Here is an 18,266-nt window from a genome sequence, read left to right as displayed (position 1 = left end):
CAGATTTATGGAGAGGAGCTGAGTCAGTCTGAAGCCAGGAGCCAGAAGCCTCTTCCAGTTCTCCTACGCGGGTGCAGGGTCCAAAGGCCTTGGGCCATCCCCGACTGCTTTTCCAGGCCACAAGCAGGAAGCTGGATGGGAAGCAGGACTGCAGGGATTAGAACCAGCGCCCATATGGGATCCGGGTGCATTCAAGGCGAGGACTTCAGCCGCTAGGCCACGGTACCGGGCTCCAGGTACTCTTGACAGGGCATGTGAGCACCGTCGCTGCCAAGGCTCAATGTCTTCTTCCCATTCAGTCTATTTTTTGAGCAAGCTGAAGGAGTGTGGTGTGGTAGACACTATTGTGGGGTAAATAGGATGGACGCATTTTGGCACTTCAGGGGTGATCGTTATAGAAAGAGACAGACGATAACAAGGAAAAGAACTTGGGAGAGTGATAAAGACTGTGAAGGAAATCAGTGTCAAGTGCTGTGGAAGGTGACGGAATGAGGAAAGTGGTCTGGTTAGGGCTTTCAGAAAAAGCGGCTTTTCACCTGAGAGCTACAGAATAGTTAGCTAGCTAGGTGCCCTGCTCTGTCTCTGTTCTCCTGCTGGTCAAAATTGGCATGGAAGAGGATCAAACGAATAGTGAGATTACGGTGTATCCTAATTTGAGTTTGGAGAGCTTGGCAGGGACAGAACTGTGAGAAGTCTTGTGGAGATTTGGTAAACATTTGGTTTTGCTTTGCACAAGGAGTAAAATTGGGGGATTTTAGCAAGGGAGTGACGTAATGTTTCTGTGCAAGAGCGTTTTGGCTCATGCGGTAGGAGACAGAGTGTAGGGTGCCTGGTTAGGGGATGGAGCACCCGAGGGCAGCAGGGGTGGTGACTGGCCCCAAGGTGGCCAGGCAAGGAGAGTGTAAATATAAAGAAAGTGAGAAAGGTTTCAGAGGGAGAAATCCACAGGATTTGCTAAGTTTGTGAATGGGTATTTGGGAAGGGGGAGGAATGTCTTTAACAGAAGTGCTGTGTAATGCCAACATCTTGTTGGTTCTTGCATCAGCAAGTTGCAGAATATTATTTGGAAAAGTAGGAAGCCTTCAATCAGTAAATGGAAAACAGGCAAATAAACAATGCTATGATTTACACTTGATCTTGGCCAAAAGGCCGAGAAGCGATAGTGCTGTGCTTAATCTAGTGCCTAACCAACAGGCTTAAAATATTGAGAAACCTGCAGGACATTCATAGTTTGCTTTTTGGAACAATGACTTGTTAGGCATCGAAAAATCTTGAGTACTATAAAATGATAAGTGTCAGAATTGATGGAATTACTATGCTTGCCACGAAGTAATTTTCTTTAGAGTTAGCGTTATTTATTCCAAGTGAAAATATTTTTAAAATAGACCCAGATCTTTGGCTAAAAGTGAATATAGTACATAAAATAGTAATAGTGAAAATGGGGTAGGTTGAGACTTTATTGAAAAATTGAGGGCCAGTGTGGTTAGCCTAGTGGCTAAAGTTCTTGCCTTGCATGTCTGGGATCCGACATGGGTGCCGGTTCATATCCTGGCTGTTCCACTTCCCATCCAGCTCCCTGCCTGTGGCCTTGGAAGGCAGTAGAGGACAGCCCAAAGTCTTGGGACCCTGCACCCATGTTGGAGACCTGGGAAGAGGCTCCTGGCTCCTGGCTTCAGATTGGCTCAGCACCGGCTGTTGTGGCCGCTTGGGGAGTGAATCAGTGGATGGAAGATCTTCCTCTCTGTCTTTCCTCTCTCTGTATCTGACTTTCCAATAAAAATAAATAAAATCTTTTTAAAAAAGTTGAGCCTTCTCAATCAGAAAGGAACTGACTCAGGCATCCCAAATCCAACTGTTTGCTGCTTGGTTTCTGATCCAGCTCACTGCTGTTGTGCCTGGGAAAGCAGCAGCAGGTGGCCCAAGTGTGGATGAAGTTCCTGGCTCTTGACCCAACCCTGTTCCTTAAGCCATTTGGCCGTTTGGAAATGAACCAGCAGATAGAAGAACTAATTCTATATCTCTTCTCCCCACCCACCTTTCTATATCTCTTCTGTACCCCCTCCTCTTTCTCTGTAACTTGTCCTTTGAAATAAATACAGGCTTTTATAAAAATGATGCATGAACAAAGTAAATATTTACCAGAAAAATAGAAGTTATAGAAGGGACGAAACTCTGGGGTTGAACACTATAATACTTAAAAGTTTCATTGGAGGAGGCCAGTAATAGATTTAACGAATCTGAACAAAAAAATGAAATGAGCAGAGCCTGAGGGACTAACCAAGCATGGTAAGTGACTCAGTGGACACATTATGGAAGTTTCAGGAGAAGAGAAGGGAGCAGAGATGACTTCAATAAATGGCCGCACAGAAGAACCCTAAATTTGGCAAGAGCAGTTCAGTGAACTCTTAAATAATATAAATTCAGAAACCTGTGCTAGGACTAATAAACTGTTGAAAACCTGAGACAGAATTTTGTAAGAATGGAAGGGTATTCATCAGAAACTTTGAAGGGCCAAAGGCAGTGGGTTGATACAAGTGCTGGGAAGGAAATAGAATACTACCTCAGGACGCATAAACCTTTCACCTTTGCTTGAAGATTTCATCGAGAGAAAATGGAATACTAACCTAAAATTTTATATTTGTCCTGTAAAAGTGAGAGGAAAATCCGGTCATTCCGAGCTTAAAGCTAAAGCAGTTCATTGCTGCCTTGTAAGAAGTGGTAAAGGGGGCCTGTTGCGGTCTCTCTGGGAGTTAAGCTGCCACCTGCAATTCTGGCTGCTGTGCCTCTGACCCAGCTCCCTGCTCTTAGCTGGGAAGACAGTGGAGGATGGCCCACGCTGGGCCCTGTACCGAGGCAGACAGTGGAGGATGGCCCACGCTGGGCCCTGTACCGAGGGAGACAGTGGAGGATGGCCCACGCTGGGCCCTGTACCAAGGGAGACAGTGGAGGATGGCCCACGCTGGGCCCTGTACCCACGCGGGAGACCTGGATGTGCAGCTCCTGCCTGTTGCTTCCCCCTGGTCCAGCCCTGGCGCTTGCAGCCTTCTGGGGAGTGAACTAATGGACAGGAGATACTCATTCTCCCCACTCTCTCCATCTCTCCCTCCCTCCTCTCCTCCCTTCATATCCCTCCTCTCCCTTTCCTTCTCGCCTCCCCTTTCCCTCTCTCTGTAACTGCCTTTCAAATAAATAAACAAATCTTAAGATAAGGTGGGTGGGTGGTGGTAAAGGGAGACTTCCAGGTAGAAACTAGAGTAATTAGGATAGTGTCTCATAGCCACAGGAATGTAGACAAACTAAACGAATGTCCTGTCCGGCTGTGAAAGCTGTTCAATTATCTATTGTCTATAGGATTTGTAGGACAAGTGAATGAAAATATACATCTGGCAAGTTCTTTGGGGGATGTATAGTTTAGGATATGCCTTCAGTTATCCTGGGATTATAGTATTTTTGGTCAGTTGGCTACTAAAACCTATTGCTATTGTAATCAGTATCATCAGATGTAGTTGTTCTACAGAAAATTCAAATTCTGGGTCTTATGAAGAAATAGTTTCTGAGTTCAGTGTTTAATTTTTGTTCTAATCCTACTGTGTATCTTGTCCCCTGGCTCATTCTTGCAGACTCACCTACGTTGTAGGCTGTGTCTTGAATTTCTTCCCCGTTGCCTTCAGCATCCGCTTTGTAGAAAGGCCTGGATTTCTTCGCCCTGTGTTGTAAATAAGGCAGGTGCTTTGGGAAGAGACAAGGAGCTGTTGTGTTTCTGCTTCGTGCTGCTTAAGATCTGAGCAGTAGGGCCCGGCAGCGTGGCCTAGCAGCTAAAGTCCTCGCCTTGAAAGCCCCGGGATCCCATATGGGTGCCGATTCTAATCCCGGCAGCTCCACTTCCCATCCAGCTCCCTGCTTGTGGCCTGGGAAAGCAGTTGAGGATGGCCCAATGCGTTGGGACCCTGCACCCGCGTGGGAGACCGGAAGAGGTTCCAGGTTCCCGGCTTCGGATCGGCGCGCATCGGCCCGTTGCGGCTCACTTGGGGAGTGAATCATCGGACGGAAGATCTTCCTCTCTGTCTCTCCTCCTCTCTGTATATCTGGCTGTAATAAAATGAATGAATCTTTAAACAAACAAACAAAAAAGATCTGAGCAGTAGCCTAAGATCCTCTTGGTCTGAGGCTGCGACCTCCTGAGCTGAGTGAGGAGAGTGGGGGGTGGTCCTCTTCTCTGGGGAAGCCCCTGCGTGGGAGCTGCTGACAGCTTGAGCCTCCAGTTGCTGCGGGGGAGTCTAGGCACCCCAGCCAGGAGGGGTGCAGAGGAAGAGAGGGTCCAGGATTGCAGCCTGTTGACTTTCTTTGTGAGTCTTCATTAACATTCTTCTTTTCCCCTTTATTTTTGACAATCTTTACATAATTGATTAGGGCACAAATGGTCAAGTTAACGGGAAAGTGGGTAAGACCATTGTTTCCACATTATTGCTTTTTTTTTTCTGTATCTGGGGTAAAGGGGGTGATAAAGGGAGAAGCCCCGCCCAGCCTCCCATCCATCCCAGGTCCTGGATGTGGGGCACGCTCCGAGGGTCCTGCTCAAGTGGTTTTGATACATTCAGCAGTTAGGAATTGCTACCAGTCTCACAGTTCCAAGCATGATGAATTCGCTGCAGAATCCACTTACTGACATAGTCCACCTTAGAGTCTCCAGCTTGCTCAGATTTTCACTGCCAACACATGGCTGGGGTACTTGATTGAGTTGTTCCGTGCTCTGTTGTAGTACCAGGTGTCCTCTGCCGGTTCCGATGGACTGCCACATCCTCCGTGTGCACCTGCATGTGCTGTCCACTGCTCCATCTGAGCCTCTGAGGAGGCTCAGCTTTGACACTTGCACTCCATGGTCAGACCATGGAACCTGCACTTCTCTTCATGGTAACATTCTTGAATGGAGGGTTCTTGTTTTGCTGTTTGTTCTTAGGATCATTTCCCAAAGTTCTCCCCTCACCCTGAGATTGATTTATTTGAAAGATTTTATAGAGAAAAGATTAGGAAGAGGGATATTCAGTCTGCTGGTTCACACCCTAAATGGCTACAATGCTAGAGCTGAGCTCATCTGAAGCCTGGAGCCTAGGGCTTTTTCCTGGTCTCCCCTGTGGGTGTAGAGGCCCAAGGATTTAAGCCATGCTCTGCTGCTTTCCTAGGAAGGTGGCTGGTTTGGAATTGATGCAACTGGGACACAAACCAACACCCATATGGGATGATGGCATGATAGACAAGGGTTAGAATGCTGCACCACCATGCCGGCCCCTAAGTGATGAAAAAGGGTTTAAAAAAAAAAAAAAATATATATATATATATATATATATATATATATATATAAAATATAGTTTTCAGCAGTTTATCTTGTGATAAGCAAGTGGAGTGCTTCATTCTGTCATGCCAGAAGTCATTTTCCTTTCTGTCTTTTGTTTTGGTGGTGTTGAGGCGTGCAGTGCTGGATTGTTGTGGTTTTAATGTGCATTTACAAGCTGACCAGTGGCATTGCCCGTCTTTCATCTGTTCGTTGTTTCTGTCATTCTATCCTCTTTGGTAAGGTGTTTGTACATATCATTTTCTATTTTTAGTTGGATTGTTTGGTACTGTTCCATTTTTTTGTGTAGTTTAAATGCTATTCCTGGTTGCATAGTGACATGCAGCTATTTGTCTCCCAGCCTGTAACTTACTTTTTTCACCTTAACAGTGTGAGGAAAGCTAATATTCTTGAAGTCTATTTCACCAGTTTGTCTTGTTATTTATTGGTTTTTTGGTGTCATGTCAGACCCTCCCTCTCGGTCCTAAAGATTTCCCTTGTGTTTCCTGTGGAAGTTTTTTTTTTTTTCCCAAGTAAAAGTTTCATGGTTTTTCATTTTACATTTTAAGTTAATGATCCATTTTGATTTTCCTACAAAATATTGGCGTGGGAATTTAAGCTGTTGATGTATTTTTCATTATTTGTGTGTGTTCAATTACTGCAGTATCATTTATCATAAAAGGCTGTCCTTCCCTACTGCATTGCATCTGCAAGTTTATAAAAGGCACGTTTGGGTCGTTGTTGGGTTCTCTAGTGTTCCGTTAGTGCGTGGGTGCCTTTTTCTGTCACTGGCACACCGTTCTGAGTACTAAAGCTGTCGTACCCGTATAGTACTGTGGTGTAATGGACCTGCAGCAGGTGAGGGGAGTCCTCCCACCGTGTTCTTTCTGTAAGATTGTTGTATCTATTCTATAGAGAGAATGGAGAACTTTATTCTGTAGTTTCCTGGCAATGGAAACTAGCCAGCTTCGAGCCTCAAGTTCTTACCTTTCTTCCCTTTAGTCTTAATCTAGTTGAGCAGTGCAAAGCATATAGTCCCACAAAGACGGTAGCATTCATCCCAGTTGCTTCTCTTTGTGTCTTACTGACTTGGAATAAATCACATGCTCTTTGATCCTCAGTTTCTACCTGTGTTAAATGGGGGAAATAATAATGCAGAGCTAAGAGTTAGGAGAAACCACATGTAAATTCTGGGATGTAGAATTTATTTTGAAACAAAAATGAAATGGTAGGTTTGAAATAACTTTTATTAACTGTGAGTAAATAAATATAAACCATGAATATTGTTTCCTCTTCAAAGATGGACTTTGATATAATAGTTGCTAATCTCAATAATACAATATGTTGCTCAGGCCTTTTAAAGAGAGAGAACTGCCCAGGATTGGTGCTCCTCAAAGATTTGTGTTTGTGGATCCTTTGGTTAATTCTTCTGTGTGTCTATATATGTGAATCCTAGGCGATTAGGCCCTGCTACTTTGCTCTGCTCCTGGCTTCCAGTAACAGCTTTGAGTCTGATGAATGTTAAGAACATAGTACAGGTCCTTGTTACTTTGTGCTTTCATATTTCTGCTTGGATTGACTGTGAAAATCACCATATTTAGATGTGTAAATACACTAAAATAAGTTGGTGTACTTTTGTAAGGAGGTTAAGTTCCAGGAATTTGAAGGATTGGATTCCTAGAAAACTTAACTGCAGTATATTTGAGAGAGAGATTGATGATTTCTCAAAGTGTTTTTAGCACACAGGCACAGTGAAATAACTTTCAGCTATTCATTAAACATTTATGTGCATTGCACTTTCAGAGAACTCAGCTGGAAGAAAAGGAAGTGTGCTCTGGCTGCGAAGTTATTGCCTCCCAAAATGGTCTTTTGTTAGAGATCAGTATAAAAAATGTTGAACTGTCAGGCATTAAGCAGTTTGATTTTAGAACGCTACCAATGGGAAATGTATAAATTCAAAAACCTTATCATATTCTGTGCAGAAATTTGTGGTTAATTTCGTTCTTCACCTGTGAAATTAAAAAAAACAGTAGGTTTATTGATGTTTATACAAGATTGAATTTGTGAACTGTTATTCTAATTTGTAAGCCTTCATATAGTCTTTCTCCAACTAGATGTGTTTTTAATTGAAAAGGTAAGGGGTATGTTGTTAGAAAAATGCAAAACAAAGCAAAGACCTAGACCTAGACCTGTTAAGTTTTCTCCTTTGTGCTTCTATGGCAAGGGCATAGTTTTAGTTTTAATTTTGAATTTGTTTCTGGTAATTATTCAGTGTACAGTGTACTAAAATATATTAAAAACTTTCCTTAGGTTCAACTCACTATCCTGAAAATCCATTGCTCCAAGAAGAAGGGACAAAAAGGACCTCTTTGTCAGAAAGGCGTGGGAATCCCATGACCGAGCCAGCAGAAAACCGGTCGGGGTGCAGCCGGACTCCAGAGCCAGATATCAGGCTCAGAAAAGGGCCCCGGCTTGATGGTCCAAGGGGAGCTGAAAATCACCAAGGAGAACTGGAACCTGTTTCAGAAGCATTAATTGGGCCTTCCCATCACAAAAAAGTAAGTTAAAGTGGAAGAATGGTAAGGGAAGTGAAAATTCATTGAAATGTGGCAGGAAGGGAGGCTATTTTAAGAAATGAATAGGGTCAGTGCTAAAGAGGAGGAGGGGAGGGAGAGAGGAAGGCAGGGTCTCATTACTTTTTTTTTTTTAAGATTTGTTTATTTTTATTACAAAGTCAGATATGCAGAGAGGAGGAGAGACAGAGAGGAAGATCTTCCATCCAATGATTCACTCCCCAAGTGAGTGCAACGGCTGGTGCTGCGCCGATCCGAAGCCGGGAACCAGGAACCTCTTCCAGGTCTCCCACGCGGGTGCAGGGTCCCAAAGCATTGGGCCGTCCTCGACTGCTTTCCCAGGCCACAAGCAGGGAGCTGGATGGGAAGTGGAGCTGCCGGGATATGAACCGGCGCCAGGCAATAATAGCAATTTGTAGCTTTCCGAAGGGCCGCAGTACATGAGCAGTTTATCTATGTTGTTTAATTTCAGAGTGGTGGGATAAGAAACCTACAAATGTTCCTGGAGTAGGGGCAGGCAGTAATGAGAAAAAGGCTTAAAAACACTAGGCTAGTGTAGTAAGGGAAGGGTTTTTAACGGGAAAGCTATGGGTTAGACAGTGAGGGCCAAGTAAGTTTAGCTATAAAAGGGCTTCTTAAACATTTTTTTTAGTTTATTGCTTTGAAAGGCAGAATGGTAGAGCTGACTTAGAGATGTTATGAATACTGGTTCACTCTCCAGGTGTGATCCAGGCTAAATCTAGAGAGTACAGAGTTCTCTCGGTCTCCCACAGGGGTGGGAGGCAGGACAAACACTTGGGCCACCTTTCACTACCTTCCCAGGCGAATTAGCAGAGAGCTGGGTTGGAAGCAGAGCAGGCCGGACTCAAACTAGACCTTCAGTGTGGGATGCCAGCGTTTACAGGCAACAGGCTTAGTCCACTGGCCCCGTGAGTATGTCTTACTGGTAGCAACAGTGAAGAGGCAGATTCTACGTAGATTTTACAATACATGAAAAGATTGTGTTGTCAATATACTTTCTATGCTGCATGTATGGCCCCTAGTCAGTATCTTGAGTGGGATAATAAAATCTCAGGATTTCAAATGTTCTGTTCCAATTCAGAGTGTAATGGTAGATTCCCTGTCATCTCTACATGTTCATTGCCGGAGTCCAGCTCCAGCTGAGTTCGGAACTCGAGAAGGGTGCGTGGATAAGGCACAAAGAGGAAAGAAATGGACCACTACGATTTCATGATCATAATGGACAATGCGGGAAAGCTGTCCGCTTTATACAGAAACAGTCAAACTCTGGCTCAGACTTTTTATGTCATGGTCAAGTGTGTGTTTCTAAGGATAATTCTGCCATTTGTTTCACCTAAAAACAATAAAAGTTCCTGCTACAATTCTTATTCTACAACTTAATCTTGTATCACAAAGAAAAGGAGAACCTAAAGATCAAGGAAAGAATGAAACCCTAAATGTAGGTACCTTGATTAGCATAAGGTCAGTGGGGACAGCCAAGACAGTAGGAATAATAGAAGGCCCTTTTGCTCACATTGAGTAAAAAAGCCAACTCCATAGTAGCAAACACTGAATGGATTAGAGTTCTTCCGCAGGGTGGTCCAGTGTCCATGCAAAGGAAGGTGGAGCTGCATTGAGGTGATGGAGAGGGCTGGGCAGTCAGCTGGCTCTGTTCATTAGGGTGTGGGTACTTGTCTCAGGTCTGATACTTGACAGAAAGAGGGTTTGATTATAGGCCCCGGTGCAGTAGTCCAGTGACTAAAGTCTTCACCTTGCATGCACCAGGATCCCATATGGGCGCCGGTCCATATCCCGGCAGTCCCGCCTCCCATCCAGCTCCCTGCCTGTGGCCTGGGAAAGCAGTCGAGGACGGCCCAAAGCCTTGGGACCCTGCACCCGCGTGGGAGACCTGGAAGAGGCTCTGGGCTCTTGACTTCGGATCGGCTCAGCTCCAGCTGTTGTAGCTGCTTGGGGAGTGAACCAGCAGACGCAAGATCTTCCTCTCTGTCTCTCCTCCTCTCTGTATATCTGATTTTCCAATAAAAAGAAATCTTTTTTAAAGGAGTTTGATTATGATCTGCAGAAAGGAAAAAAAAAGTGTTTATTGTATCGTTTGATTCTCATTCTGTCACCGTTTTTCTGGTTTCCCTGCAGAGCTCCGAGGAACATGAGTGCAGTGAAGAAGTTTCCCAGGAAGATGAAGGGTTTATGGGCATGTCCCCTCTCCTGCAAGCCCATCATGCTATGGAAAGAATGGAAGAGTTTGTGTGTAAGGTAAGATGGTGGTGTCCTCTCATTTCCATGCTGTGTGTTTAGTCATTACCAATCAGTAACTGCTAAACAGAGTGAGTGCTATAGCATTCAGTTTGCTGTGGGAAAAATCTGTGGTAAAATGAGGGCAGGGGAAGTCTTCTGAATTGTTTCAGTAAAGTTTTACAAATGAATAGTAAAGATTTATTTATTTTTATTTAGAAGGCAGAGTTACAGGGAGACAGAGCAAGTGAGAGAGAAGGATTTTATAGTCACCTTATTGTGCGGTAGAACCCAAAACCACCTGCCACCTAGCTATGATCCAGTATCTATGAACCAACCTTTGTCCATCCTTCCCTCCCCACTTGCCACCAGCTTTCTGTAAGCACAGTTATATTTTTAGCTTTTATGAGATTCCTGTTTTTTAAGTCAACATGTGAGTGAGATCATGTGATGTTTATCTTACCGTGCTTTGCTTGATGTTATCACCTACGGTTCAGTCAAGGTGTTGTAAATGACAAAATCTCATCCTTTTATGACTGAGTTACATTTCCATGTTGACATACCCGTTTTCTTTAGACATTCATCAGTACATGGATCCTTAGGTTGTTTCCATTTCTTGGCTCTTGTGGAGTGCAGATGGCTCGACGGATGAATTTCATTTCCCCTTGGAATTTTCCCAGTAGTGGAATTGCTAGATCATATGGTAGTTCTAGTTTCCAGTTTTTGAGGAACCTCTGTACTGTTTAATGTATAATCCCACGAACAGTGTGCAAGGATTCCCTTTTCTCTATATCTTCTCCATCACTTTTTGTCAAAAAAAAAAAACATATATGTAAAGACAGAGTAGGGGACTGGCAGTAAGTGGTGCTGTTGCCCGGAACAGCTTGCATCCCATATGGGTGTGGTTTGTATCCTGGCAGTTCCACTTTGGATCCAGCTCTCTGCTGATAGCCTGGGGGAGCAGGAGAGGATGGCCCTATTCTTTGGGCTCTTTCCCTCACATGGAAGACCCAGACTCTTTTGACTTAGGCCTGGTCCAGACCCAGCCAGTGGGGCCTTTTTGGGAATGCACCAGCAGTTGAAGATTGAACTCTGTGTCTCCCTCCCCCACTCCTGCAGCTCTTTGAGCTAGCTAGCTAGATAAATCTTTTTTTTTTTTTTAAAGGAGAGGGGAGGGGTTCCAGCGAGTGAGTATCTCTTCCACCTGCTGGTTCATGCTTGAAATAGCTGCAACATCCGTGTCTACACAGAAGTCAGGGGTTAAGTCAGGGGTCATTTTCCACTACCCTCCCAGACGTATTAGCAGGAAGTTGATCCAAAACTGAACTCAAGTGATATAAGATATTGATGGTGGCTTACCTGTACTGTAGTACTACAGTGCCAGTCCCTCGTCTTTGGTTTTGATAATGGCCCCGTTTTACTGGAGTAAGGTGATACCTGATTGGGGTTTTGATTTCATCTCCCTGGTTATAAGTAGTGCAGAGCTGGTGTTATGGTGTTGCAGACTAAGCTGCTGACTCAAGTCCCAGCTGCTTCATTTCTAACTCAGCTCTCTGCTAATGCGTCTGGGAAAGCAGCAGCATGTGGCTCAAGTGCTCACTTGGCGGCCACACACGTGGAAGGCCAGGACGGAGATCATAGTTCCTGGCTTTGATCTGAGCAGAAGCTGGGACTGGCAGCCATTTCGGGAGTGAGCCAGCAGATGGATAAGATTTTTTTCTCTCTGTAATTTTGCCTTTCAAATAAATAATGAATCTTTTAAAAAAAAAAACTAATATTGACAATGTTTTCATGTACATGTTGGTCATTTGTACATCTTTTGAAAAAAATATATCTAGATCTCCTATCTGTTTTAGTTGGGTTATTGATGGTGTTTTTGCTGTGTAGCTGTTTCAGTTTCTGTTTACCAGTCCCCTGTCAGGTGTGTAGTGTGCGTACTTTCTCCCATCCTGTAGGTTGTTTGTTTATTGGTTGTTTTCCTTCTTTTACTGTGGAAAAGCTTTCACTTACTATACTTTTTCAGTCTGATCCTAGAAAAATCACTGCTCATTTCAGTGTCCTGAGTAATTTCCCCTGTGCTTTCCCTCAGTAGCTTTTGTCTTAGGGATTATTTATTTGAAAGGCAGTTACAGAGAGACAGCGAGAGAGAAAGACAATGAGAGCGCACGTGAGCACGGCTCACTTCCTGAATGTCTACAACATCTGCAGATGGGCCAGGCTGAAGTGAGGAACCTGAACCCTGTCTGGGTCTCCTGCCTGACTGCAGGGACCCAAAGCCTGGGGCCCTTTCCACTGCTTTCCCAGGTACATCCACAGGGAGCTGGGTTGGAAGTGGAGCAGCCAGGACATAAGCTGCCACCCCATCACAGGTGGCAGCTTTAGTTGCTGCCACCACAACATTGACATGCCTCTGTCTGTGCCTTTTAATTGGAGAATTTAGTCTGTTGACATTTAAGAGCATTATTGATTGGTAATGTCTTACTGCTGCCGTATTGAGACCTGTGTGTTTTTATTGTCCATCCATTCCCCTCAGTCTTCATCTGTGGTTTAGTGATTCTCTCTAGTGGTGTACTTTGATTTCCTTGCTAAATCTGTGTGTTAAGTTTTGTGTTGTAGTTACTTTGAGGCTTACAAAAAACTTTATTGACTGTAATGAACTCTTGAAGTGATAACAGCTTATCATTGAGAAGGAAACAAACAGAAAACACAAAGAGGTAAAAAGTGTTAATACTTTCTATACTCTGTTCCCTGCCAACATTTCGAAAAAAATTTTTTGAGAAATATTTTATTTTTATTTATAAGGGAGAACAACAAAGTGAGAGAGAGGATACTATCTTCCATTGACTGTTTTACTCCCCAAATGGCTTATCACGTCCAGGGCTGGGCCAGGCTGAGGTCAGGATCCAGGAGCTCCATTCTAGTCTTCCGCATTGGGGGCAGGAACTCATGCGCCTGGACTGTCTTCTCCAGCTCCCCATGATGCGTTAGCAGAAAGTGGAATCAGAAATGGAACAGTGGGGCTTGAACCAGGACCTGATAGGGAATGCTGGCATTGTGGGTTGCAGCATAAGTTAATGCTGTGCCGTAGTGACCGCCCCCACTTTGGGATGCTTTAATGTTGTTATTATTGTTGCTGTTATTATTATTATTACGCAATTTATGTATTTTATTTGCAAAAAATTACAGAGAGAGGATCTTCCTTCCACTGGTTCACTTTCCAGATGGCGACCACGGCCAGAGCTGGGCCTGACCACGGTTGGGAGCCAGGAGCTTTTTCCTGGTCTCCCACATGTGTGCAGGAGCTCAAGGACTTGAGCCATGCTCTGCTGCTTGCCCAGACCATTAGTCGGGACTGGCTCAGAAGTGAAGCAGTTGGGATGTGAACTGGTGCCCAAATGGGATGGCACACCACCATGCCAGCCCATGGCTACAATTTTTTAGTCCTTATAGTAAAGTTATAAATGTCTGGATCAGAGGCGGAGCAGCCAGAAGTCAAAGTACCATCCATGTATTAGTCTGGCACCACAGGTGGCAGCTTTGCCTGCCATGCTTTGGGGCGGACTCCAAAATATTATTTCCTTATGTATGTGTGTATGTGTGTGTGTATGAATGGTGGAAATGTACACACACACACACATATAATTCTGTTAATCATCATACTTAATTTTGATAAACCAGCCCATTCTACATCTGCTGTCACTTTTTATGTCACTCATGGTTTCCCTCCTTGCCAAACCAGCTGATGTGACAGCTGAGTTAATCGTTGTCCTCAGTTTATGACACATGAGTAAGGTCTGTGGACACAGAACAGTACTTCAGAAAGTTTGAGGAAAAGGTGGAATTACAAATAAGTCTATTCTAGTTCAAAACAGTTTTGAAATTCCTGCTTCAATTTTTTCATAGTGAGCATGCCCCACAAAATTTTTAAAATTGTTTTCCGTGGTGCAGTTTTGTGAATGTGGGGGTTCATGTTTCCTCCTCCCCTTCTTTCCTACCCGTTTTCCACTCCCACCATTTTCCTCCATGTACTGCGAAGGTATAGTCCCTCATACAAGTTGCAGTCTTGATTTTCTGATATTTAAATGTGTAAAGTACCCTTGTATGTTAAAGCCACCGAATAATATTTGAAAAAGATAAAAAAAAGATGAATGGTTTACACACCATTATTACAATATTAGATCATTCTGAATTTCTATAGTGAAACATACCAATGAGTTTTCTACCTTGTGATATTTGCTTTTTACTTATTAGTATATGTTTCAGTATGAAGAACTCCATTTGGGGTTTGTTACAAATCTGGTGTTAATAAATTCTCTGAAGTTTTGTTTGTCCAGGGATTATTTTTTATCTCTCCCTTGTATCTGAAAGATAATTTTGCTGGATAAGTGTTCTTGGCTGGCAGGTTTTTTCATTTTTTTAAAAAGATGTATTTATTTATTTTTGTTATAAAGTTAAATACACAGAGAGGAGGAGAGATAGAAGATCTTCTGTCCGATGATTCGCTCCCCAAGTGACTGCGACTGCTGGTGCTGTGCCGATCCAAATCCAGGAGCCAGGAACTTGCTCCAGATCCCCCACACAGGTTCAGAGTCCCAAAGCATTGGGCCGTCCTTGACTGCTTTTCCAGGCCACAAGCAGGGAACTAGATGGGAAGTGGAGCTGCCAGGATTAGAACCAGCACCCAAATGGGATCCTGGTGCGTTCAAGGCGAGAGCTTTTAGCCGCTAGGCCACCACACTGGGCCTGGCTGGCAGTTTTTTTCCTTTTGTATTGTGAAGATCTCATCCTACTTTTTTCCTGGCTTGTTTCTGCTTAGATAAGTGTGTGGTGGATGGGGACTCCTTTATGTGTGATTTCCTTTCTCTTGTAGCTTTGAGCTGGATTGTAATGTTTTGGGGTAGGCTTGGCTGGGTTGAATCTGACTGTGACCTTTGTACGTGATGTGGTTGTATTGTATCTTCAGGCTTGGAAAGTTTTCTGTCATCACTTCTTTGAATATGCTTTCTTCTCCTTTGAGACATCCTCAGATCCCTCTTGAGTCCTAATAATCCAAGTATTTGCTCTTTTCATGCTATCCCATATTATCCATAAGCTTTATTTCATTCCTTCTAAATTTTTTTCTCCTCCAGTTCTATATTTTCAAATATCCTGTCTTTGGGAACAGTGATTATTTTGTTTGGGCTATTCTGGTATGGTGCCTTCTGTCATGTGTAAAGATCACCGAAGTGTGTTTTTCGGTTGAAGGATTTTGCTTGGTTTTATGTAACTCATAACCTATCAAATTTCTGTTGGGTTATTGTATTATTTTTTTGTGTTCTCTTGCTTTTTGTTGCGCTTCATTAAAACAGCTATTTTAAATTCATCATCTAAGAGTTTGGGAATTTCAGGATGATTGATTTTTCTGGCATGCGTTTTGCTATTTAGGAAAGGTTCCCTGAAAGTTCTCGATGCCTGTTGATAGCTAGTGTTGTACACCGAAGGGTTAACTACGCTGCTCTGGCTTCATTCCTGGTGTCCTAGGAATTCTGAGCAGTCTGTGTTCTCTGAGCCTCCGGACACTTCTGTGTTTTCAGCACTAGACAGGAAGCACCTGAGCCATGATTTGTCCCAGATCTGCTGTAGATGGGTTGTACTTCTCAAACTCGAATTTACGCTAAATCTGCTGTTAATGTGTTGTTCAGTATGAACTGGGAATATGCCTTAGAAGGGGCCATGCGTTCCTACAGGCCTCTTCCTGAGCCTGTCCTTGTCTTTTCACCATGAATGCTACAGTGCTAGATCATGTCTGGGGCCTTCGGGCCACCAAGACCAGTGAAATCTGGAGACAGGACTAGACCTGTCTGTTGCTGCAGGGCTCACTGCCTGGGCTGCACCTGTCAGCCGCTTCTGATGCTGGCTTAGGTAGAAGACTGCTCATCTGCTCTGCTGTGCTCTGGGGCCAGGGACTGTTAGGATCTGTTCAATGCTGGGTTTTGTTGACCTGGTACTACCTAGAATAGTCCTGTGACTCCTTGCTGGCTCTCCGGAGTTGTAGTCGGCATGATGAGAAAGCCCCCAGCTGCTCCGGCAGTCCTAGCTGGTCATTCTGAGTCTCGGTAGTCACCAGGCCATCTGTGGTCTTGAGGGCGCAAAGGCCTGTAAGAGGCTGCTGATCATACGTGCTTGCACAAGTCCGTCTCACCAGGTAAGAAGTGTCTGTCTGATACAGGGACATATGTAGAGACTATGTTCGCTGACACTTACCTTGAGATGGAAGCCATTAGGTTCTACTTTATTAGTCCAACGTGAACCTAAAGATACAGTCCTGTGGCCTGTTGCTGTTCACATAAGGTTGGAAGAGAGTAACAAAGCAGGCCTCTAACCGCCTGAGCTGGTCCCATAGTCAGAGGTCCCTGCAAAGTCCCAGGGTTGTTGATCTAACCTACCAGAGGCCAGCAGTGGCACATGCCAAAATGAGTCCAAACCTCCAGAGCTCAGGGCTCTGCATGATGCCAATCTGGGAGCACTGGTGAGAAACTGGAGTTCTGTACGTTTCATTAGGTACCGGTCTCAGCATAACTGGCCGTCTTTGAGCTCTGAAGTGTGTCCTGCACGGCTGTAGTTTTGTTTCCTGCTGGTGGTTGGGGCAGGCTGTCAGAGGGCACCTGGCGGTAGAAGTTCCCAATACGCACTGCCCTGGTGTGGGCCTGGGGCCAGGACAAGGGCTGCAGTCTGAATTTTTCACAGTAGTCCTGGTCCTCCCTTGCCCACGCAGGAGGCAACTCTCTCTGCATCCATCCTGGGAGTCGGGGAAGGGTGGCATGCATGGACAGTTCTTGTTTTTGCTTTCTTCGATGTGACTCTCGTCATGACAGGGTTATAACGGGTGAGGCATTGTTTCCCCTGCCTGACTCCAGTAGCTCTGGAGAAGCTAACTTGGTGTGTGTGTGTAACTGTTCACATTGCTGTCTGCACAGGAGCCTCTTAGATGCCCTCTAGTGAGAGAGCTCAAGAGCTCCCTTCAGTTAGCTCGACTGCCTGCAGTGGCCAAGGCTGGGCCAGGCTGAAGCCGGGAGCCAGGAACTCAATTCCAGTGTCCCACGTGAGTGATGCTAATGCCATCACCTGCTGGCTCCCAGGGTCTGCATCAGCAGGATGGTGAGGAGCCACGACCTCAGCCAGGCTCTCCAGTCTGGGATGCAGCATCTCAGTTGTTAGGCCAAATGCCTGCTCAGAAACCATATGTTCTATACACACAGTCTTAGTACATGAACACTTAATTTAGGTTTTACATTTACAGTGATGCTAAAAGTAACTGAGACCAATTGATTTAGACTACTGTACAGTGGACCAAGGGATAAAAAATAATCTGAACATGGATACACCTTCCAGAGTTAGCATTCATAGAGTCTGGATTTTCATTAATGTTTGATAATTTATAACAAATAAGGTAAAATAATGAGTCAGTCCATTCTGTCGATCACTATTTCAGGAGGATTAGCACAAAGGCAGACAGTGAATAGTTTCATACTTCAAAAAATAAGTTTGGGACCCGGCACTGTAGCCTAGTGGCTAAAGTCCTCCCCTTGCACATACAAGAATCCTGTATGGGTGCCGGTTCTAATCCCGACGGCCCTGCTTCACATATAGCTCCCAGCTTGTGATCTGGGAGTTTTTTAGGGGCATTTGCAGTATGAACCCTCAAATGGAGAAGATAACCCCCTCCACCTTTCTGAAAAGATTTTTAAAAAGTAAACTCTGGGCCCACTGTGGTAGTCTAGTGGCTAAAGTCCTCGCCTTGCATACACCAGAATCTCATATGGACACAGGTTCTAATCATCGCTGTTCCACTTCCCTTCCAGCTCCCTGCTTGTGCCTTGGGAAAGCAGTCGAGGACGGCCCAAAGCCTTGGAACCCTGTACCCATGTGGGAGACCTGGAAGAGGCTCCTGGTTCCTGGCTTCTGATTGGCACAGCTCCAACTGTTGTAGCCATTTGGAGAGTGAAACAGCAGATGGAAGATCTTTCTCTCTGTCTCTCCTTTTCTCTGTAATCTGCCTTTCCAAGAAAAATAGGACCTGCCCTACAAATGATATTCAAAAAGATGTTCTCTTGACGGAAAAAAGTAATAAA

At 44.5% G+C, this 18,266-nt stretch overlaps 1 protein-coding gene and 1 pseudogene across 2 annotated transcripts in view; one reads left to right on the top strand and one right to left on the bottom strand.

The window, feature by feature from the left end:
* ADIPOR2 (adiponectin receptor 2) overlaps positions 1–18,266 on the top strand; it is a 52,849-nt gene that overhangs the window by 26,194 nt on the left and 8,389 nt on the right. For both annotated transcript variants that reach the window (XM_058655809.1, XM_058655808.1), the window contains exons 2-3: positions 7,640–7,887; positions 10,057–10,176. In XM_058655809.1, coding sequence (XP_058511792.1) covers positions 7,723–7,887; positions 10,057–10,176 — 285 coding nt within the window. In that variant the 5' untranslated portion in view covers positions 7,640–7,722. The remainder of the gene's footprint in view (positions 1–7,639; positions 7,888–10,056; positions 10,177–18,266) is intronic.
* On the bottom strand, positions 1,012–1,161 carry LOC131478148 (U2 spliceosomal RNA; annotated as a pseudogene).

The sequence above is a fragment of the Ochotona princeps genome, chromosome 27 (genome assembly GCF_030435755.1).
Source record: "Ochotona princeps isolate mOchPri1 chromosome 27, mOchPri1.hap1, whole genome shotgun sequence".
Taxonomy (NCBI): domain Eukaryota; kingdom Metazoa; phylum Chordata; class Mammalia; order Lagomorpha; family Ochotonidae; genus Ochotona; species Ochotona princeps.
This window is presented reverse-complemented; position numbering and strand designations above follow the sequence as displayed.